Genomic DNA, 25,083 nt, shown 5'->3' on the forward strand with positions numbered 1-25,083 from the left:
TCAGCATCATGTCAAAGATTTGAGAATTTTCTCTAGAACAAATATGGTTTCATGCAGTTGTTTTAGCTCACACCTAGTGTTGTTAGGGTAGCAACCTCCTCAAGGGTTTAGTGGTCTTTACTTAATTATGACTGTGATTTCAAAAGTTCTTGATTCTCTAGTTCCAAGTTAGGACAGTTTATTTTTCCTAGCAAGTTGAAGTACTATGGTTATCTTGGTCATTTCTAAAAGTTTTGCGGAATAAAGGTCTCAAGGACAAGCTCATTTTCTAGTGTTCTGACAACTTGGATCCAACATTCTCTATGCATTTATGACCAAAAAACAACAACCTTGTATGCATTTACAACCAAAGGACCTGCAAATTGTCTTCTATAGGGATATTAGAACAATGACCATAAAGAGAGGATACTAAAATATTGTAATATATATTTTATGCTCATCTTAGTTTCTTTTAGGAAGTTTTATTGGTTATATTCAATTAAGAATTGTTTCAATTCAAAATATTGTCTTCGTAAGTCTATTTAAGAAGCCTCTCTTTTTTTAATATATCAATTTACGATAACACAAGCAACTAAACTAGACAAATATGAGTTCTAGAAATGTCAAGCTCTTGGTCCATAATTTCTATGGGACAAACAAAAATAACAATATTAAGGGGTCGTAAACAATAACTTAAATCCATAAAGTTTATATCCATTTTATTCCACTCTAGACCCTATTGAACAACTGTAGAACATCTTATGAATATTAATTTCAAGGACATAATTCAATCTCAAGATCTTGTGTGACTCATAATTTCTAGGTCAAACAAAGACGAACTAGAGGATAGTAAGCAAGAACCTAAATCCCTAAAGTGGGTATGCAGTATATTCAACTCTAGAACTTATTGAGGGATTCTAGAACATCTTTCATATTTTAATTTGAAGGACATAGTGCAAACATTCCAAACAAGCATACACAATAGTTAAAGTTTAGATTAAACAAATTTCACATCTAGACAAGGGATCTTTTATTTGACAAAAGAGAGAATTTTCAATGATGCCAGCAACATAAGAACACTGTAGATTACTTCAAATGACTAACGAAATGTTTTGATCATTGTTCAAATATTTGAATGGCATTAACCATTAAAAACATTCTCGCATCTTTGGCTAAAAGATTTTATCGTCCATTGAAATTGACATACACTCTAGAAGTTTTTCACACATACTTCTCAATTCTATTGATGTGTCCATAAAAGATACATTTCTTAGAACTTCCTTTGCCTTCATTAGATTTCCGGCTATTGCCTTGACGATGGGTTCTTCGCTAGCCATAAGTGATGCCATAAGTTTAGCTCCAGCAATACGCTCCTGTCAAATGAAAATAGATATGTAATCATTACTATTAGCATGTGATAATCACATAATCATATCTACTAAATTATTTTCCCGTTTGATAACTTATAATGGCATGATCACAACATCACAAATATAAAGATTCTTTTTTTAATTTAGAAAACATGAAAAAAAAACCACAATTAGTTTAAGCTATGTTATTAGTAGAAAGGAATACGTAAATAACCTAAAAATTTACACCCTACTGCTTGCTTTTAAATTCGCAAAAGCTTTTGGAATTTGTTATCGATGCAATATTATTACAAATACACCAAGTGCATACACATGATAGTAAAACTGATATTATTATGAAACGATAATGTGCAATAGATATATGCCACTATCATTAACTTGCAATCAAACAAGTACCAAAACAATAAAAACACAAGCCAAAGTAGCAAAAATGGACAACACAACTACCAAGTGATATTATTGCCAGAAAAGAGGTTATATTATTGTTGTTAGAATTGTAGATGAAAATTTTGATAAAAATTGTGAAACTTGCAAGTAATTGTGAGTAATATGGCTAGCAAGTTAATCACTAAATAACTCGCCAAAACTCATGAAATTTGTATAAATCAGCCACACATGCGTAAGTCCATTTTGCATCGTCTTTAGATTGTCTGTCTTTTCAATGGAATTTAAGTATTTGCAGCTATTAGTTGTTCAGAAACACGTAATGGGTTGTCATTGATCAACTTATTATCTCTTATTCAACCTTATACTAAAGTATGGAGGCGGGGGAGGACAATGTTGTTCAGACAGTGACAAACAAATTAAAAATCCAACCATAGCAGGTAAACTTCTAAAGGTGAGGCCCTATGTTGTTCCAGAGCTTTTTCTTTATCCACTATGTTGACCTTCTCCTTGAGGTTGCACGGAAAACTGGTTGAATGATTAGTGTGGTGAACAATGTGAAGAAAGTTGCACAATATATCTAAACCCACACAAGTCTAAAATCGTACGAGAGGCACTAACAGCAAGGAAATATGGTCAAGGGTCACATTGACGCAAATAATTTCATCAATTAGCACAGTATTGCAACATATTGCCCAACCTTAAGCACATGCTTGTGTGAAAAGCTAGTTGGAAAGTCCTTTCTGTACAAGGCCAATGCAAAGACACTCATGAAGAATTGTCAAGGGCATAGACAAAATTATAAGGTAACCATTCTATCAACTCTTCTTCAATTTATTTTATAATGTGACAATCTTACAATATTTTAATTTACTAATATTTCAATTTTATATACTCTCTTGTTCTAGGTGTGTAGATTATTGAGTAGAGTTCTACAGTTGGTAGATTGAGATAAAACCTTCATAAAGTATCTATACAAGGCCAAGGATATTGCCAAAGAGGATATTCGACATTTTTATGGATCGAACAAAAATTAATATGAACCAGTTTGAAATATTTTTTATAAAAGGTCTCCTCTTAACATATTAACGCCACCATGTAATATTTGAACTCCAAGGTTTTTCTTCTAGCATTCATTTAGAGAAATTGAGAATGTTATGGCTGGCCTCAATACATACATGATAAGAATGGTTCTCAATGAGATCCTTAAAGGAATCACACATGATGAGTCACAGCTTTATAGGGGAGGAGGAAATGTTTTCTTCAGCTCTGTGAATTTGAAAAAGAGCAACCTTGCAGCTATTTTTAGAAACATATATATTTAGTTTTAGTTTAATATTTATTGTTTATTTTAGTTTTTTGGTTTAATCCTTAAAGAGTATACATCTTGTGAAGGAAAGATTTTTGGTGCAACAATACCAAATCTTAAAAACATTGCAGCCGACATTTTGTCTCATCTCTCTAATGCTTTTAGTTGTGACCACAATTGGATTAGTTTTTAGGCCATTCATACAAAGAAAGTCCAAAAAGATGACTCAAAAGCATTTGAATGGCCTCATCTTTGAGAAAGTCCAAAAAGATGACTCAAAAGCATTTGAATGGCCTCATCTTTGTACAAGACGGCATTTAATTGCATGCAAAGAACAGAGAGGGTTGATAGACACACAAGGCATCTAACCTATATGATTCTTGTGAATTGATAATGATATTGCTTTGGAGAAAAAGTCAAATGAGGTGGAAGTGGTAGCCTTTGAGAGGTAAAAGGCAACATGACGGTAAAGGGTTCATTCCATTCACATCATGATCATATGCATAAGGATTTTGTTGAGAATGATATTACTCCTCAAAAAAGTTGTAGCATTGCCATTCAGTCTGATGACATCTACATAGCAGCAACCTTGTTTGACCTTTACTTGCAAAGGAAACTTATTATATGAAAGCAAAATTATAATCTGTGATTTTTATTTATATTGAAACTTTAAGTTTGACATGGAATAAACTCGGGGTCTTTGATGTTCGTTGGAATCTAATTTTGATCCAATATGAAGGAAATCAGTAATAAATCCTCTAAATTCAAAAATTCCATGGAGAAGTATCTGAAGCCCTCAAACATCATCCCCATCCTCAAGCAATTTTAGGCATGATAGGACAGCTAGAGATTCCCCCCAGCTGTCACAAACATCTTTGAAATTCTGAAACATTTTGGAAACATGTAGGAACAAGAAATGCCATTGACATATTTGAACATTCCTGAAGCAGCAAGGGGCACCTGAGACGCCCCTTGACTGTCCTAAAGACAATTAAACATCTCTAATGATAAGGAAACTTTTATTACTGTTTTTTTTTTTAAAAATTCCTCCACAAAACTCAAAATTATTATCTTAAAAATCCTTCATAACTCTGAAGAACTTCTAGAAACAATAACTGTTATATAACTGTTTTGAGATTCCTTCATGACATTAATAAAATTAGTGTTAACTTTTATAAAACTAATTCATTAGCAATGAATCTGAATCATATATGTTTTACTACTGTACCTGTCATACTTATGTCCCTGTTTTAGTTTTGATGTTATGTTAATATTAAACTATCAGATTTGACTCCCCCGCCCACACACACACACACTACTGTACCCAAAAAAAGCCTCCAAACTGTTGTCCCCAAAATGCACCCTCTTCTGTCATAGAACATAACTAAATTCAGCAGTACATAAGTTTTTCGAGAATATTTTTACACAATTTTCCGTGGTTGGAAACTTTTCTAAAGTTTTGGGGTCTGTTAAAAAAATGTATCAAAGTCCAAGATTTTCAACTATGGTTGGAATGCTCTCTAAATATTTCTTGACTCAATTTTCATTTCCCATGTGGAGTGTTTCATAAACCTTCAGTGCAAATAACTGGAATGAAAAGGTTACACTGCATAAATATATCATGCACCTAGACTTTTTTTCGGTGTGTTTTAATATAGATTCATGGAGAAAAATTCAGGGGTTAAGTAAGCAAGGAATAAACAAAAGTATAACCAATGTGCACTTGCAGATTTCAAGTACACTACCTGTGCTAAACCTCTGTTTCTAACTGCTTCAATGGACAAGCTCAGCAAGTCATTTGCATATGAGAGAACAGATGACTTGAGATGGTAAACAGTGGTAAAGAGAACCTGCAAGCATGCTGCTCTCATCTGTGGGTTGTCACTTACCTACATACAGTCACAAATTTCCTTTTAGTAATGGTCACAGCCTCCGTTAAAGTCAAGGTTCTAGCTCGATATCACTACATGTTCCAACCCTCTAGCAGACTATAAAAGAAAAGACCTCAAAGACATTGCCTACCTGTACAAAACCTATAAGAGCAGGTATTATTGTTCTAGAAAATAATGGTTTCCCACTATGGGATATCTTCTGACAAGCACTAATTAGGACATTTGCCATGCATAGACGAAATGCCAGTGGCACAGATGTCTTTTCCCCATCTTCTGATATGCTACAATGGGGTTCCTTTGATATGATGAATGGAACAGTTTTCTGCTGAAGTGTCAAACAGCGTAGAACAGACGAAATGACAGTTTCCCCAGCAGCAATACTCTGAAATGTACCATGATCTACACCTACAAATTAATAGTTGTCAGAAAATTTGAAAAGGAAAATCATATACGACTTAGAAGTGGTAAATGCACCAACTACGGATTTGAAAAGCATACCAGCTTGATCGCTGACCTCCTCAATCAGTCTGGGTTTCATCTGCAGCATATCAGACTTACCTGACTGGCTACTCTCAAGATTGGAATCAGATATTCCAAATTCAGAGCATATCATTAAAGCAAGACAGTCGATGCATCCATGCTGTGCTTTTGATACTTCAAAATGTAAACACACAAGGCCATAACAGGCAGTTAGACTACAAGCAAAGAAATCCTGATACCCTAGAAGATGTCAAATGCAATATATATGTTATTATACTGTAGTATGCATGCTTAAATAGCTCACTCATCAAAATGTAGGTTGATTGTACAAGACGCACCTTCATCTGAGTCCAAGCTTGGCCACAGTAAAACAGTTGCAATGAAATGCCGAATTTTGACCATTGCTGAATGAAGAGCTGTTTCATTTCCTCTTATCTGCACAGAAAATGACATGAAGCACAAAAGAAAATATTGCTCTCCCTTGTGGGTAGCTTAGGATAAACAGGTAAATCAGTGAAAGTGAAATGCAACCTTTTATGAGGAATGGAATACATAGCATATTTGCATTTTGTAGCATTACCACGAGTGAATTACAAATGGCAAACAGGCAGGCTTTCAGCTTCAGTATATTCTTCGAAAGTGTGGCATGCTCCAAGCTAACTTCAACGAGTGGTAACATGACCTGCTATCAGTTATCTCTTAAATGAGGCTGCCATCTATGTTTTGTTCTTGAAAAGAGATAAAAAGATAGAAAAAACCTTCTCAAACACTCAATCAATCATGCAATGACAACCAAACATATTATAATTATTGCAGTAAGGTTTGCAATTTGGACAGATTTAAACTCATATCCTCTCAATTATATCACAACAAAAACAAAATCAAAACCTGTCAACTGAGCCTTCTTAAGATTATCCAAAATTTCTTGAATAAGCTATTTGCATTATAATTCCATCAAATCAATCCAGCCTATCTCGTATGTTTGTTAAGCTGAAACTAAATAGGCTTTGAAATAGTTAAAAGAACTTGAAGTGTTATTTGACAATTTAATGCTGTATAAAGAATAATGATAATACACGAATAACATACCCTTGAGGATAATTTTTAAGAGAATAAATTGCAATGCATGAAAACTGCAAAGGAAATACAACAGTTTAAGAGGGAAGAATTGTGAATTCTATAATTTCACATATGAAACAAATCTAGCTACACAATTGCAAAAAGCATAGTATTCCATATAATATGGTTGATCCTGATAAAAATCTACCTTAATCAGAGAAAAGAGGCCAACTTGGCACGGCTGAACTGACTTGGGGCTCAACAAAAAATCGGCAAAACTTGGCAGGACTCAGAAAAATACCAGTTTTCATGGAACATTTCTAGCCCTTGGGAATTGGCTAGGGTTCTTGGCTCGGGAATCACTAGGTCCAAAGAGTTCTCGAGATTCCTGGAACTCTGGGCTCAACAGATGATTAATTTGCTTCATGATAAACAAGTTGTTATCTAGAGGTCATGGTTTTTAAGTCACAAGGTTCAAATTCGAATTTGAGTTCCTCGATCATATTATTCAAATGAACTTCAGCAAGGGTAAAGATTTGGAAAAAAATAATCGACATTAAATTTATTTATTTTTTAATATAAGTAATATATCCACAAATTGTCAAAATAGTTTGACATTGCTAACTAATTATAATAAATAACTTCATATTGTTTTAAAGTTAAATAATCTTATTATAAATAACAATATTATATTAAATATCATAAAATTTGGATGAAATTCAGAAAGGGTATAAATTTGCTGAAATTCAAACTTCATGGATGAAATTTGGCGTATCCAATGACAGGTTTTTATTGTCGGTGAAGAATTAAAAAAATTTCATTTTGACCAAAAACAATTTCACGAGTGGAAGTGTGTAAAGATTAGAAAAAGAAAATTATTTTCTAGCAAAATATTTCAGCAAATAAAATTCACCAAGAGTCAAAAATCATTACTTGACCAGTACCATAAAATCATTACTTGACTTGTGTCAAAAATGTAGGGTGGGGCTAATTTTTTTCTTCTGTGTCAGATTAACAAGGAGTCAATTAGTTTCTGAAGCACCTGCAAGTCCTCATAACTCAGCGTGATTTTGTCTTATGCTACAGTTTGGTTAGGATATTGAAAACATGTTAGCACAGAAAGAAAATTAAATATGGTTAGTTGGATTTCAGTTTGGAGTCAAAGTATGCAACTATTTTCAGAAATAGTTTTTAGAATTGTTTCCTTCAAATAAAAATGTGCAGCAGTTTAATAGACTTCCTAAAACCAAGTTAATGCAGATTTGTATGTAAATGGGGTGTCATTCCTAGTTGCTTATCTGTCATTGTCTTCAGTAGTTCAGCCATTTGCTCAACGGGTCCAAAGACATCCATTTTAAAACTATTTTCAATTTCCTGTGGAGAAAGTCAAATCACTGTAAAACCTTCATAGGAATCGAAAGGGAAGGGAAAGAACCCAAATAATGAGGCAAGATAGCCATTTTGGGAACAATGCAAGAAGCTTGTTGCAGGTTATATTGACCATAGTGACCCATAGAAGCATAAATCAGAAAACCAGAGGAGTAGGATTTTTGAAAATTCAAGAAAATCAGCAAAAAATTGGATCTATTAAAAAAAGTAAAACAGTCAAGAACTACTGTTTTTTCCTTAAATTAAAGGACTCTTCAATAGTATAGATGATAAAGGACTTATATAATGATTCAAAGCACTTGCACAACCTCCTCTTGATATAATTTAAACTTGGAGGACCCAAAATTTTAACAGTGATATTCTTTGTATAAATTTCAATGAAGCTATGATTTGAAGTAGCACCAAAACTGATATGGGTTTTTTTATCATTCAAAATCAAAATGGAACTTTATTTACAAAATATTATCAATAAAAGAAAATTTTCATATCCATATAAGTAGAATTCATTTGTGGTATTGCTATCAGGATTCATCTGTGCAGTTTTTGAGTCAAACTAAACCCAAGTTTCATGAGTAGTGGTTTACAAGATTCCATCCCTCACCAGAATGAATGGAACACTTAGCACTCATTGCATCCAAGTGATGCTCACAAAGGCAAGGCATTGGGACTTCCTCCAAGGTTAAGCCCACTTGCTTGCACCCCATTTGCAAAAGGTTCAATTTGTGTTGTACTTTATGAACCATTCATTAGAAAGCCTCTTAAGCTCATTAATTAATAAGTAGAAGAAATTTTCCACAAAAAGTCTGATTCCGATATTGCTATCAGGATTCACCTGTGTTTCATAAGTAGTGGTTCACAAGAACCCATCTCTCATGAGATTGAATAGGATGCTTACCACTAATTGCATCTAGGTGATGCTCGCAGAGGTGAAGCACTGGAACTTCCCAAGAGGTCACGCATCCTAGTACTACTCCAACTCAAGCACACTTAACCACAAAGTTTCCTCCAAGGTTAAGCCCACTATGCTTGCAACCTCAATTAAAACCTAAGTCACAAGGTTCGAATTCGAATTCGAGTTCGGCAACTATAAAATTCGAATGAAGTTTGGGAAAGAGTAAAAATTCGGGAAAAATTCGAATTAAATTCGCCTTATACAATTTTAATTATTTTCTAGATGTATGTAATATATCTTATCAATTATCAAAATAGTAAAAATTGCTAAATAGATCTCACAACTTCATAAGCTTGATGAGACATTTATTAAGTACAAAATATAAGAAACATGTGAAATCACAATAGCAAAGATATTATTTTGTTGTGAAGGTACAATCAAAAGTCAAGACTTCATAGCTTCAAGAAAGCTCAAAGTCATCAAGAGCACTTGGCTTAGATGGTGTAGCATCATCATCAGTATCACTACCCAATTCTTCCTCAAAAAAGTCAGGCTCATCTGCATCTAGTACTGTTGTGTCTTCTGAACCTTGTTGTTGTGAAGATGACTCATTTGTTGATTTGTTCATAAGCAATTTTAAATTGCTACGAACATAGATAAGATCTCCCAACTTTCCACACAACAACTTGTTCCTCTTTTTGGAATGGATGTGGTCAAAACAACTCCAATTTCTCTCACAAGCTGATGAACTTGCTCCTTGACTCAAAATTCGAATGGCAAATCTTTGAAGTTCAGTAGTTTCTGCCTCATAGCTCATCCACCATCTATAACCAGGCACCTCATCTCGTGTCATATCATATTTGGTTGCTCCTATTCCAAACATCCCTTCCGCTTTTCTATATTTCCAACATTGTTCTCTAATTAGAGATGCAATTGTTGGATTTGGTTCAAATCTACTAATGGCTTCATAAAACCCTGCCATAATTTTAGCATCACCTTGTCTATCAATGTGAAACAGTTTAGGCTCCAAATAGCAAGCTGCTGCATGTAAAGGAGTGTGCATCATTTTCCATCTTGAATCAGTAGTCTCCCATATCTCTATGTACTCTGCTTCCACATTATTTAGTGCTCTCTGAATTGCTTCCTTGCAACGATCCATGCTTTCATAAAGCATTCCAAGGCAAGGAGTGTCACCATCAACCATGCGGAGCACGTCGACAATTGGACCGCATATATTTAAAACCTTTGCCCCACTTTCCCAAAAGTTACTATTTAAAACAATTTTCTCTATGATCTTCCCCTTACCAGTTTTTGAGAGAGTTGAATTTTCCCACACATTGGAATAGATTACAGATCTTAAAGCTGCCTTCTCTTCAACCACTCTTCTCAAAGTGATATAAAATGAAGTAAATCTTGTATCGGAAGGCCTCAACAACTCTCTAGATGCATGTTGCCTGTAAAAGTTCAATGTGAGACGATGATTTCGTATGAAATTCACAACTTCTCTTCCTCTATGAATTACTTCATGTATCCAAGGGAATTTTGCCAAATCATGTAGCAACAAATCCAAACAATGAGCTGCACATGGACTCCAATAAATTTCTGGGTACTTCTCCACAATCAGCTTGCCAGCTCCTACACAATTTGTTGCAGTATCAGTAACCACTTGAACCACATTTGCAACCCCTACTTCAAGAATTGCTTCCTCTAATATTTGAAATATATATTCAGAAGTTTTTTTATGATTCATAGTGTCAATAACCTTTAAGAATACAACACCTTCAGGACAAGCTACTAAAACATTAATCAGTGGTCTTTGACAGATATCTGACCATCCATCACTCAATATGGTGCACCCTGTTACCTTCCAAGAGGCTTTGACCACAGCTAATTTATCAGTCACTCTATCTTTTGACCTCTCTAAGAGAGTTGTTCTCAAAGCCTCAGAAGAAGGAGGTATGTACCCTTTGCCAAACTCTCCAGCCTTTTGAAATACAAGACGATAAAGTGGATTTCTAGCTACATTGAATGGAATTGCACTAGTATAGAATAAATCAGCTAGTAAATCATCAACTACTTGTTTCTCACATGGTTTCCAAAAGCTATTCAGAGTTCCACTCTCTTTTGTTGACTTTACAACTTGAGGTAGACATGAAGATGAAGGTATAGTGGATGTGAATCTAGGGACGTCTTCAATTCTTTGTTTCTTTTGTACATTCTTCATCTTTTGAGCAATAGAAGATGAATGCTCTTTCTCTGAAATTGCTCTAAGCTCTTGGGTCACACCTGGACATGCGGTAACACCTCCACCTTTACCTGCCATAATACCAAGCAGGTGATCCATGACCCTTGTTAAACTTCCAGTAATAACTTTTGAACACAAGTTGCACTGAGCTTTATTAGGACCATTTTTAGTCACATGTTTCCATGCTTCCGAAGTTGATTTGTTGGGTGCCATATTACAATCTGTAGAATTAAAAACAAAATAATATATTATTATTTCAAATTTTAAAACAAAATAATTCAATAAATAATTTTAAAATGTTAATTTAAAATTAAACATGTTAAAGGTCAACTTTTTACACTAATAATTCTATTATTTAAAAATTGAAATATGAATTTATAATTTATTAAAACATAATATAATATATCTATTTATTTATTAAATTATAATAAAAATTATAAACTAATATTTCTATTTATTTATTAAATTATAATAAAAATTATAAACTTACAAAGCAAAATAAAGTAAATATATTAATATATATCTAATGGACTCTAATATTTTAAAAGTTATCTGAACTATATATCACTATTTTAAATCAATTTTAAAAAATAAGTCTAATACTTAATTAACTATTACAAAATAAATAGCAAAGAATTATTAAAAAATTAAATTGATTACAAAAAGTTAGAACTATATAAATTGAAATAATTTTTTTATACAAATTATATCATGTAAAAAAACTATATACAAATTATATTTAAAAACTATATTAAAAAAAAACAAAACAAAATATAAAATTAATACATATTGAAAATTAAAATTATAGAAAATAAAAACAAACTAATACAAACTATAGTAAAGTTTTTACATATTAAAAAAATCTAAATCGCCTTTTACAAAATGAATTTGGATAAACTTTATAAACTTTATAATATGTAATATGATTCATGAAGTTGGAGTATTAAAAATTTTAACTATACAAAAAATGAATGACTGCCAAAAAAAATCGCGGATTGCTGAGGACGACAAAGGGCACAGGTGAATGGAAAAAATGAACCGACTGCAAAAAAAAATCGTTGAACCTTCACGGACTGAAAAAAATTGTTGAACCTTCGCTGAACTAGAGAACGCGTTGCGCACGAGTCACGACGAAGGGCTAAGAAAGGGTGTTGCCGTTCAAAAAATTTATTTGCGTATTTTGTTTGAGGGTTTGAACCGCATTTTATAGTTTTTTTGCATGCCTAAACCTTGTAAAAGGAAATTTCTAAATGCATTCGACTCCGCTTGGAAAGTCCATTTGTCTTATAGCCGAATCCACAGCGATTTTTAACGATTTTTTTGGGCAAGTTTCAGATTCGGCAATATCCGAATATCAAGCTTGATATTCGCCGAACCTTGTGACTTAGATTAAAACCCTTTAGAAAATGTTGTGTCTTATGAACCATTCATTAAAAATCCCCTTAAGCACATCAATTGGTAAGTAGGAGAAATTTCCCATAGCAAGTCAAATTGTGATATTGCTATCAGAATTCATTTGTGTAGTTTCCAACACAAACTCTTTGATGCAAGTTTCATGAGTAGTGGTTCACAAGAACACATCTCGCATGAGAATGAATGGAACACTTCACACTCATTGCAGCTAGGTGATGCTCACAAAGATGATGCACCGAGACTTCCAGAAAGGTCATGCATCCCAATATTACACCAACTCAAGCATACTTAACCACGTAGTTTCCTCCAAGGTTAAGCCCATTTTTGCAATCTTATTAGTGTTGTGCCTTATGAACCATGCATTAGTAAGCCTCTTAATCTCATCAAATGATATGTAGGAGATACTTTCCACAACAAGTCAAATTATGATACTTCTATTAGGATTCATTTGTGTAACCACATTGACCCAAGTTTCATGAGTAGTGGTTCACAACAACCCATCTCTTAAGAAAATGAATGGGTGTTTAGCACTCATTGCATCTAGGTGATGCTCATAGAGGTGAAGCATTGAGACAATCCGGGAGGTCACTTATCCCTATTATAGCTAAGAACCCTTAACCATGGAGTTTCCTCCAAGTTTAAGGACACCTTGCTTGCAACCCTATTTGCAAAACCTAAAGCAAGTGTTAATTCCTTATGAACCATTCATTAGAAAGTCCCTTAATCTAATCAATTGATAAGTATGAGAATTTATTTTCTAGGATTCTCTTAAGTTCCTTTTTATTATATATACTCAATAAACAATTATTTACAAAGTTGGCATAATATATAGTTATGTGAAGTGATATATACACATGTATATACCAATACAACTTTATAAATGTTGAGCTCCGAGGCTGAATTGCATACACTATTAATTTAAATTTGAGTGAAGTTATAAATATCTAGCATTTTGATTAATCATAAGAACTTATATGGCATAATTGAGAAGCCTAAAATGATTTTAATGCAGGTTTTTTTTAATTTTCTCCAAAATAAATAAGGCAGGACTTTGTTACCCTACTCTTTTAGATCATGTCACAACAAATAAATAAAACAGCTTTTCTATCTTCTTTTATTTCATATTGCAACAATTTAAAAAAATTCAAATTTATAAAAACAAAATTAATGCTAAAAAATAAATAGTACCAATCAAGCTACACAACTACACAATATATTCAATGTAGAAGAAAGGAAAATTTTATTTATGATTGCCTATCTCCCATGGTACTTCCCAACTCTGCAACACTTTGGGACTTTGCAAAATGTTTGACCCAACTTTTATTTTTGAAGATCTACAGAAATCTATTAACACTGCCATGATATTTGGTATGTGTATTCCAAAGGCAACTCTCCTCATATTAATAAGCATAAGCCATGAATAGACAAAAAGGGACATGTTTATTTGTTAAGTAATAAGTAATATTTTAACATAGTTATAATAATTATATTATATAATTATAATAAATATAACCATAGTTATATTTATTATATTACTTTGTCTCATATAATAAACACAAACACACACACACATATATAAGATAAAGACATCCAAATTCACTAAAAACTTTAACACTCCCTCTTAGTCAAGAAGGATAAATACAATTTGATAATCAAGGATAATGGTCTATCACTATTTTACTCAACCCATAGACGTTCAATTTAATGATATCTAAGCTCTTAGTTGGTAAAACACTTAGTATGCATTTATACAAATAATTCAAAGACATTATAATTAATGTCTAAGCTCTTAGTCACAAGTCTCACAAAATGCATACTTAACAATATCACTAATATGTATTTATACAAACAAGTCAAAGATAGTCAATTTAATGACATCTAAGCACATAGTTGTAGATCTCACAAGATACATATTCACATGATTTAAGTAGAACACTTACTCAAAATGTATAGCACAAAATTTAGCCAACTAAAGCTTCCACGTATCAACACTCTCTCTTAGGGAGGATAAACACAACACAAATATTACACCATTGGTAATATTAGGCATGACAAATTTTAAGGATATCTTTGATCAAAAGATATCCATCATTTAGATATTACATTTGATATCATGAGTCTTGGCCTTCAAAATATATGATATTTGCCGAATACTCTAAAGTAATGGTCTCTAGAATGTCAACACTTGATACCAAAGTAACAAGAATCAGAATCAGATCGGAATCGGCAAGGCCGAATCGAATCGTGAATCGGCCATGAATCGAAATCAAATCTGCCACGAATCGGTAAATTTAAAAAGCCCTTGAAATTTAGTAACTTATTTCATAAACCCTTTATCGCTGATTTGATTCACCGATTCACAAAAAGTCGTTTGGCTTGAATCGAATTGCCAAATCATGTGAATCGCCGAATCGCGTGAATTGCGTGAATCGCCATGATTCTTGGAACTATGCTTGATACTCACTATGTACTCAATAAGGTAATGCTCTACAGAATATCAACATATGATATTCAACATTTACTAAAAAAATGTTTATAAGGTATGTGCACACGCATTCTCATTATGCATACCATATAAACATCCACCATCTTTTCTTGGCCTTTTGCGCAAATATCTAGAGGCCAAGTGTATGCTTTGAATTGCTTCTTATGCGTTCATCGAATGCAATTTGAAATTCAGTGCCCTAATGAATTGACCCCATGCTCTTTTCAATGGTGGTGGGTCCCTTTGCACTCGCGTGTCATGTAAGTTTTATAGCAGATACTTCGTGCACATTTCTCACACGATAACTGCAAACTATATGTTAATATAAAACTCTGTCCAAAACAATATGCATGGTAATTTCATACAAGAGACGAATTTTCAATCCCCACGGAGTTATCCACAAGAATAATTAAATACATAGTCAAATATTATTGGTTGGATACTTTGTCCACTAACAATATTTTTTTTTAAATCCGATGCCTGTTTGCTTCAATTCACACCATAGATAAATAAATATTGATGGTGCATAAAATACGATTTAAATCAAGAGATAGACCTAGATAAATAAATATCTATGGTGCATAAAACACGATTTAAATCAAGAGATAGACCTTCGTTGGGTCCAATATCCAACATGTTTGTCTCCTTTATTTAAATTGTCCACATTGAAATCTCATGGCAAATAAGAGGGCATCACAAAGGACCACTTGAAAATAGATTTCATAAGTAGGGGACAGTTGATTTTAAATCTTCATAAGTTGGGCCTTACTTGATACTTTGTCCACAAACAATATTTTTTTAAAATCTAATGCCTATTTGCTTCAATTCATGCCATAGATAAATAAATATTTATGGTGCATAAAACACGATTTAAATCAAGAGATAGACCTTCGTTGGGTCCAATATCCAACATGTTTGTCTCCTTTATTTAAATTGCCCACATTGAAATCTCATGGCAAATAAGAGTCATCACATAGGACCACTTGATAATAGATTTCATAAGCAGGGGATGGTTGATTTTAAATCTTCATTAGTTGGGCCTTACACAGACACAGAATGTTGAAGGCTTCCTCTAAGACATTGAACACAATTCAAGCACAAAACAATCCGTATATACCTCTTCCCAAATACTCTGGCAAGCATTCATTTCTACCTAGCTTGTGTATGATTTATGCATCTACATTCTCTTACTATAAAATCTACATTTCTACTATTCATAAAACCTTATAAGGTTGGTTGAATATGAATCACAAGGTATGTTTTCTTGTAGAATTTACTTTAGGCTTGGTAAAGAACCTGCTCTGATACCATGTTTTATTTCTAAGGATCTGCTGCAAATGTATTACCACTGCCATGATATTTGGTATGTGTATTCCAAAGGCAACTCTCCTCATATTAATAAGCATAAGCCATGAATAGACATGTCCCTTATAAGGGACATGTCTATTTGTTAATTAATAATTAATATTATAACATAGTTATCATATTATTATTATATTAATTTATCTCATATAATAAACACACACATATAATTACACCTCATTATATATATATATAAGATAAAGACATCCAAATTGACTAAAAACTTTAACACCCAGTAGCATCTTCAGCATCACATTTTGATTTCGCAAAGAATCACATCAAGTTCCAGATTTTTCCAATGTAGCTTTTAAAAGTTTCTTGCAATTTTTTTGCTGATTGACCGTTGTTTTCTGCCAATTAATCACTTGATAAATCACAAAAAACAAATGTCAAAAGTGACCAAAAAGTCTCAATTTTTTTGGGAATAGATTACTCTGCCAATTTTGACTCTCGATTAATCAAGTATAATCATGATAATTGTTGTTTTCTACTTCTATGCTATTAATATATATTAATAGTCAATAAGAATTTAAATTTTGAAACTAATTTATAATGTTAACAATAAACTATAGGGATTCATTGTTTCCCTATAAAAGTGCATTCTATTATAGTGCATAGTAATTATAATTTTAAAATTAGTCTATAATATTAATTATATAGTTGATCTCATCAAAATCCATGAGGCAAGGTGTGCAAAGAGCTCAAGTCATATCAAAACTATAATTTAAAACAAATTCATTAGTTGCTTTGACATCTCACATGCCCCTGACAATTTAGGAGGATTGAGGCCCTTTCAAATTGCGTTGCCAATTGCCATTGTTCCTCTCAGTCCTCTGATTAGAGTTTTCTAGAGGTTGCAAAAAAACTGAATGGACAAAATTACAAAACAAATATATAATCGATTCCTCGCTGACTTCAGAGCATTTCATCAATTTTGTAAGCTTTTTGTTGGGTTCCATAGGTTGCAGCAATAATTTTTATATTTTTTACCATTTTTTAGAGATTTTAACAAGACTTTGATATGCATTAAATTCAAAATGTCATTGAAAATCGGGTCAACAATTTTTCCATAAATCGAGATTTTTAAAGAAAATTTGGCAAGCTTTGGAATTCAGGTTTAATTGGGTAAAATCGAGATATTTTTCAGATTTATGCTTCTATGGGGCTCACAATACATTGTTTGCAATAAAATAGTTAATAACAACTATAAGGCTTTCCCCTCCAGAATTCTAGCAAAGCCATGAGCGTCCATCGAAATATGTTGGAATTCAATGATCAAGTACAGACAACCTTGAATCTAACTCAGATTCAAGAAAAAGTTTTTAATAAAGACCCAAGTTAGAGAATTCATTTTCTTTCTTGAGAACACTACTTAAAAATTTCTGAGTACGCTTATTGTTATTTTTACAGCTAGAATTATCTCTTTAGGTTCATCAAGTTATGCAAGTACAGATAAATTACAAACCAATTCTTCTATCCAAATGATAATGCAGCATTTATAGAAAAGATGGCAAATACAGAGGTATATTTAGTTTTCCTAAGACTTGTTTCTCAAGTTTGTTAGATCCCCATTTATCAAGCCATGATAAAGGCATAAAAAAAATTTGTTTCTACTCAAGTTTGGCTTACAATGTTGCCAAGTCCCCATGATAGAAAGATAATTGATGTTCTTGTTGTGTGTGGTGCGGAGAACAAAACCACTTCATAGGGAAAGCTTAAGACAAGAATCTTGCATTTGAACGAGGACACAAAATAAAGCCAAAATATACTAAACCTAGATCGGATACACAATTATGCCCAATAGTTGAGTGGTGGAAGCTAAAAGTAGTTATTAATTTTCTTGTTTCTCATTAGTACATAATTTCAAAATACTTTTCCGTCTCAACATGACAAGGTTTTTGACAAAAGTATATAGTATATACATCCATCAAGCTTTGGAGCTCCTTGTTGCTATATCATTTGTAAAAGTCTGTTGTGGTGGAGATGGGTCTAGTCTATTGTACAAATTGTAGAACTTGATGCCCAACAGATTGATGTATTTTAAACTCAAAAATATACTATTTGTAAAAGTTTGTTGTGGTGGAGATGGATCTGGTGTACAATACAAATTGTGAAACCCATGCACACCACATTGTTGTATTTAAAACTCATAAATATAGGGCTTGTATAACGATTCATCCCTTTAGGCCATGGATTTAGAATCAAATTCCGTAGAAGGCAGATGCTGACAGAAGCTTTTGTGCACATACAGCTGGCTTGGAGTGGCTTCCAACCAGCATCCAGATGGATTTGGGAGCCTCTGCTAGTTTCCTTTTGCCTAGATGCACTTTTCAGCATTTTTTTCTTTTTTGCCACTTAAAACACACATAAAGCAGCACATGGAAAAATATAATTTTTAACCTAATTCTCGCTTCTAAACCCTAAAATGGTCCTAAAAGAGGCCATTCAACCACTCATTATCACATTTGGTTTGCAGCTACACTCTTTTTCTCATTTGCTCTCCATTATGGCATTTTGAAGGCAAGGTGATTTTTTTTGAAGAGGATCGTTCGTAGGGCAAGAGATAGCTTCCACAAATGACTTTTAAGCATCTAAGATAAGCATTTGATCCCATTCTTGATATCTTTAATGAGATTTTTTTTGAGATTTGGATGAATTTTTTCAAGTTTGTGAAGAAAATTCAGGTTTTTTTTTTCTTTCTTTTTAAATAAAAAGATATAAAGCAACATGTTTAGCCATCTATTTTAGTAGTTTTCTATCATTTTTTGCACTTCTATGCTTGATGTTCATAGCTCTTTCTAATTTAAATTTATTTAATTCCTTATTATAGGTATATCAAAAAATTATAGTTTACTATGGAAAAATGGCTGCCACCAATAGTCAAAGTACAGTGGGAGGGCAAGGAACCAATAGTTTTAAAATTGACGTAGGATCTCCTTTATGAAGACATGCCACAAGAATGTCACAGGTTTTCGGAGGTGGCTCATATATTTGGAAGTGTAATTTTTGTTGAAGTAGCAAAGGCAAACCACTCAATAGCTTTTATTCTCGTGTCAAACTTCATTTTATGGACCCTGCTGGTAAAGGATTTTCAATGTGCAAGGACATAGATGGCAGGGGGTTGTCTCCAAATAGCTTCATTTGTAAAAGAACAAGAAGCTGCTAATAAATAGCTTCATTAGTAAAAGAACAAAAAGTTGTTGATAAATTGATAAAAAGATCAAAACAAAGCTTTTATCAACCAAAGGCAACATTGTGATTACCCATGTAACCAATTCTATCCTCCAAACACCCATTCTTGCAAGTACCTATATCAAGAGTGGAAGAAAAAGAAGTAGAAGCTATCACCCACCAAAAAGGTCCACTGGACACCACGTTTAAAATAGAGGCAAAAGAGTTTGTTGTTCAAGCCATTGCACATTGTCTCTATCCCAACAATCTTCCTTTCAATTCGGTAAGATTACCATATTGGGAGGAAATGGTGGCAGTCATAAAAAAGGCATTGGCTGATTGCACAAGTCCCTGACTATGAAAAGAAAGATGCATACCACTTAATTGCAAAAATAGAGGGTTTGTGTAGAGAGCTATTCAACCAATTGGAAATTCTTGGAAAACTTTAGGTGTTTCTGTTGTTTCAGATGGATGGAAAGATACAAAAAATCAACCATTAATTAATGTGACTGCGGTGTCACTCAAAGGGGCAATGTATTTTAAGGTAGTTGATTGTGAAGGAGAAGTGAAAGATTCACAATTCATTTCTAAAATTCGCATTGAGGCCATAGAGATGGTGGATAGTGAGAATGTAGTTCAAGCGATTACAAATAATGCAGAAACCAAGGGTGCAGTTGCTTTGGTTGAGGGTCAGTATGACCATATTTTTAGGACACCATACACCGTAAACTCCCTAAACTTGCTCATGCAAAAAATTGGCACCCAAATAAATTGGGTGAAGCAAATGTACCAAGAGAGAGGAGATACAAATATTTGTGATGAACCACCACATGTCAATATCCGTATTCAATTCATTCTCTGATTTGGAGTTGTTGAAGGTAAATTGTAATTAGTAAATTTCATATATTTATTTAATTAGAATATATTTTATGTCATGTTCAATTATCAAATTGTATTTAACATTGCTTAATACTTATTGACATGTTATGATTAAGTTAGGTGGCTGAAACCCAATTTACATCTCATACTATTGTTATGAGACGACTTGTTAGGGTGCAAGAGGCAATAAGCCAAATGGTTATTTCTAGCCAGTGGAGTATATGGAAGGCTTCAAATTCAGAGAGGGCACAAAAGGTCAATGCATTGTTCTTGGATGACAATTAGTGGGCTCGTGTACAATTTGTATTAAATTTCACAGACCCTATGATGACTATGCTTTGCTTCATTGATTCAGATCAGCCTTGCTTGGGGGTGTTTAAAATAGAACCAGAAAAGACAAACAGTGAACTCTACTCAAAAATTATCCTAGGAAAAGCCCTCTTCACAGAAGGCAACAACCCATCCCCACAAAAACCTCAAGATTTTATTAAAAATCAAGTCAAATAGTTACAAGATATATATGAAAACAAATCCATCATAGATAAACAAAGAAGTATCTTGAGGTATTGACTAATCTCATAAAACAATCGATTAGTCAATAACAAATACAATACAAATAATAGATACTAGAAATTCCTCAAGGACTCTTATTGAACATCCTCAGTATCAACTACAAGAGGAGTATAAGAGTAAATTCACACAGATTAAGTTCACTGTTAAACCTTTTGTAGCAGAACAACAATTCTCCCATGAAGGAAAATCTTTGACCATATATGATTTGACTCACATGAGAGTATTTATCAAACAGGAGCACATAATTTTAATACTGAAAAACTGAAGGAGAACCAATCGAGCGCTACAATTTCCTTCTTGGATAATGTTATTATACTCCTGATAATATGCAAAGACATAAATCTTATGCATGAATCGACTTTGATAAAGATGTGCCTATACATATGCAGAGACACCAAACATGATGGCTAAAGATTTCTAGCAAAACAGAGAGTCTATCAACGCCATGAATGATAATGTTTCTTTCATAACACCTCCAACTCATAACGGTTACAAATTGAATAAAAATGCTCCCTCAAAAATATTTCTTTTGGGCGTTGCCATTAGGAAGGAGAGAAGGCAAGGAGTGGTGGTGAAGGTCTTACTCCAGTTTGAACAAGCTAACACCTATCATAATACTATTGTGCTAAGTCCACTCAAACACATAGAGTTGTTTGCCAATGAAGTGTTAGTAACATCAATACGAAAAACACATATAATTTCATATGATGCTACCATATTCAAAGATCCCTCTTAGCAAATATGGAATTGTATAAATAGACATGTACCCATTCAACATGTTAACTCAAGAGCATTGTTACTCATAATCTTGGAATTACTCAACATGAAAATGGAATAATTTATTCATAACTAATAATCATAAGACTCGCAACTAAGCCTTTAATCACAGACTCTCTCAACATGAACAGTCATGGAACCTCTCAATATGACATCCAACTCTCATCATAGCATCTCTCAACGTGATGACATCATAGACTCTCTCATCATGGTGCTCACTATCGCATAGTGAAAGAGTAATCATAGCTAATCTTACAATATTATATTAATTCACACACCAACATAGCCATAGGTAAGACAAAAACAAAATAAGACTTAGTTCCATTTAAGTCTCATGTTTGACCATACGTTGCTTATCTCTAAAATAAATAAAAATTCACCTTTGAAAGAGGCTTGGTGAGAATATCAGCAGTCTGTTTATCAGTGTTGATATATTTCAGCTCAATAGCCTTCCGAAGTGCCATGTCCCTTAAATAATGATACTTAATTTCTATATGCTTTGACCTATCATGAAATATTGGATTTATAGAAATCTTTATGCAGCTCTGATTATCACAAAGAATTGTAGTAGATTCAGAAGATATTCCAAATAATCCATTGAGAAGTTTTCGAAGCCATACAGCTTCTTGAGCTACTGAGCAAGCTGCTACATATTCAGCTTCAAGTGTGCTTTGACCCACACAGTTTTTCTTCTTGTTGCACCAAGAAATCATAGCTGATCCAAGGTTGAAACAAAAACCTGAGGTACTCTTCCTGTCCACAATGCAACCAGCCAATCAGAATCTAAGAACCCATGAAGCTGAAGATTATTAGAACAAGAGAGTTTCAATCCATACTGTAAAGAGCCCCTGACATATCTCACAATATGTTTAGCTGCAATGAAGAGAAATTTCCTTGGCTCACTCATAAATTGACTCAAGGTATTAACAACATAGCATATATCAGGCCTTGTATTAACAAGATACACAAGAGAACCAATAAGTTTCCTATAAAGAGTGCAATCAATCAATTCTAAATCAGCAGCAACTTCTTGAAGTTTCTTCAGATTGGCTTCCATAAGAGTCACATTTGGCTTACAATCAAGCATACCAAACTTCTTAAGAATGTCTAGAGCATATTTACCTTCACTAATACTGATCTCATTAGATCTTTGCCAAATTTCTAATCGAAGGAAGTAGTGCATTAAACCAAGGTCTTTCATCTCAAATTCAGAAGTTTAATCTTTCTTGCATTTGCCAATCATTTATCATCTCCAGGAATAAATAGGTCATCAACATAAAGAACTAAGATGAGCATAAGATCATTAGACCTTTTGAGATAAATATTTGGATCAGCTTCATTTTTTATTAAAGCCAAATTCAAGAGATAGCCATCAATGCATTCATACCATGCTCGTGGAGCTGTTTAAGGCCATACAATGCCTTTTTCAGCTTAAATACATGAGTTTCTTTGTCATGAACAATGAATCCATTGGGCTGCTCTACATAACCCTCTTCATCAATTACACCATTAAAAAAGGTTGCCTTGACATCCATTTGATGTAAATTCCATCTTTTAGCAGCAGCTATAGCAATGATAGTTCTAATAGAGGTGTGCCTTAATCCAAGAGCAAAAGTCTCATTATAATCTATACCTTCCTTTTGACTGAAACCACTAGCTACAAATCTAGCCTAGAATTTATCCACACTCCCATCAACTGCATGTTTAATCTTGAACAACCACATAGAAAAGATGACTGATTTACCTTTTGGGCGAGGAAGAATCTCCCGAAGTTAATTTTTTCGAATAGACTCATATTCTTCCAGCATAGTATCCTTCAAAACCTGCTGACCTATTGCTGATTAAAAGCAAGAGGGTTCAAAGCCAATGATATTACACATTAAAGCAATATAACTATCAAATTTTTGAGGTCTTTTACTTTCACAAAAAAGTTCCCTTACGAGTTGAATAATTGACAACATCTTGCATGATGTTCCTCGCCCACGAGGGTCTCTTCTTTACATTCATTTGAACACTTGGACTAGCTTCAGAATGAATTTGATTCTTAGGAGAAGAAGGACAAAAAGGAGAATCTTCCCTCTCAAAGAGGCTAGGAGAAGGAGAAGTAAGAGGAGGATCTTGAGAAATGATAGGAACATCCAAATCAATATCTAGAGAAGGATCAACAGATTTGCAACAATCAATATTTTCTTCAAATGAAACATGTCTACTTCGCTCAATCAACTTTTGACCCAAAATATAGATCATACGAGCTTTTGAAGATTCACTATTACCAACAAAGATTCCCTTCTTACTTGAGAGATCTAATTTAGATCTTCTATCTTTAGGAACATGAACATAAATTGAGGAACCAAAAACTTTAAGATGAATTATATCAGGTTTAGAACTAGAGAATGCTTCTTCTGAATTCATATTATTTAGAACTTGGCGAGGACTTCTGTTTTGAACATATATTGTTATCCTGCAGGGCTCTACCCAAAGGAAAATCTGTAGACTTTGATCATGAAGCATGGTGTTTGCAGCCTCAACTATAATTTTTTTTTTCCTTTCAGTAACCCCATTCTATTGAGGATTGTAAGGGACACAAAACTCCCTCTTAATTCCTACTTCAACACAAAAGGATTGAAAAGTACCTAACATAAACTCACCTCCATTATCAAATCTAAGAGTCTTAATTTTCTTTTTGAAAGGTTTTCAACTAAGGTTTTGAATTCATTAAACTTGTATAGAACTTCTTCAAATTCTTTGGATTTAATAAAGTAAATACGTCTTGGAAGAGAACTCATCAATAAAAGTGACATAATACTAGAAACCACTTGAAGAAGTTGATGACATCAGCCTACACAAATCAAAATGAATCAGCTCTAACACATGCTTAGCCCTACTTTCACTTGAATGAAAAGGACTCTTGGAAAACTTTCCTAGGGCACGGCCTTTGCAAATACCATCGCGAGAAGAATTGAGTTTGGGAAGACCTACAACTTACTTATCTATAGAAGAAAGTGATTTGAAGTTGAGATGACCAAACCTTTTATGCCATAATAAATTATTATTGGAAGCATCATGATTTAATACTAGAACTTGATTTGTCGAAAGCTTATAAAGACTTTCATGATGCTCTCCAATAATTTGAATAGAACTGAAATCAGAATCCTTCTTCCAAGCAACCACTTTTCCATTAGAGAAAGAAACATTAAAACCTTTATCATCTAAAGCTGAAGTGGAAATTAAATTCCTCTTGATTCCAGGAACAAATAAACCATTAATAAGATGAAGAGGGATACCGGATTTCAATTTGAAGGAAGTATTACCAGCCCCTTTAACATAATAAGATGCATCATCACCAATGATCACTTGAAGATGGGAATCGTTTTCAATGGGATTTGAAAGAGGTTGCTTATAACTAGAGATGTGACGAGAAGCA

The 25,083-nt window shown here is 33.3% G+C and overlaps 1 protein-coding gene across 3 annotated transcripts in view; it reads right to left on the minus strand.

Annotated features, from left to right (window-relative positions):
* Positions 1-994: 994 nt before the first annotated feature.
* The window catches only part of LOC149562801 (ARM repeat superfamily protein), a 183,534-nt gene continuing 159,445 nt past the window's right edge, over positions 995-25,083 (minus strand). For all 3 annotated transcript variants that reach the window (XM_089826262.1, XM_089826263.1, XM_089826264.1), the window contains exons 20-25: positions 5,995-6,096; positions 5,753-5,849; positions 5,433-5,588; positions 5,065-5,339; positions 4,788-4,931; positions 995-1,352 (exon numbers count right to left, since the gene is read on the minus strand). In XM_089826262.1, coding sequence (XP_089682388.1) covers positions 1,152-1,352; positions 4,788-4,931; positions 5,065-5,339; positions 5,433-5,588; positions 5,753-5,849; positions 5,995-6,096 — 975 coding nt within the window. In that variant the 3' untranslated portion in view covers positions 995-1,151. The remainder of the gene's footprint in view (positions 1,353-4,787; positions 4,932-5,064; positions 5,340-5,432; positions 5,589-5,752; positions 5,850-5,994; positions 6,097-25,083) is intronic.

The sequence above is a fragment of the Cupressus sempervirens genome, chromosome 4 (assembly GCF_028749045.1).
Source record: "Cupressus sempervirens isolate cs-2001-9-10 chromosome 4, ASM2874904v1, whole genome shotgun sequence".
NCBI lineage: Eukaryota > Viridiplantae > Streptophyta > Pinopsida > Cupressales > Cupressaceae > Cupressus > Cupressus sempervirens.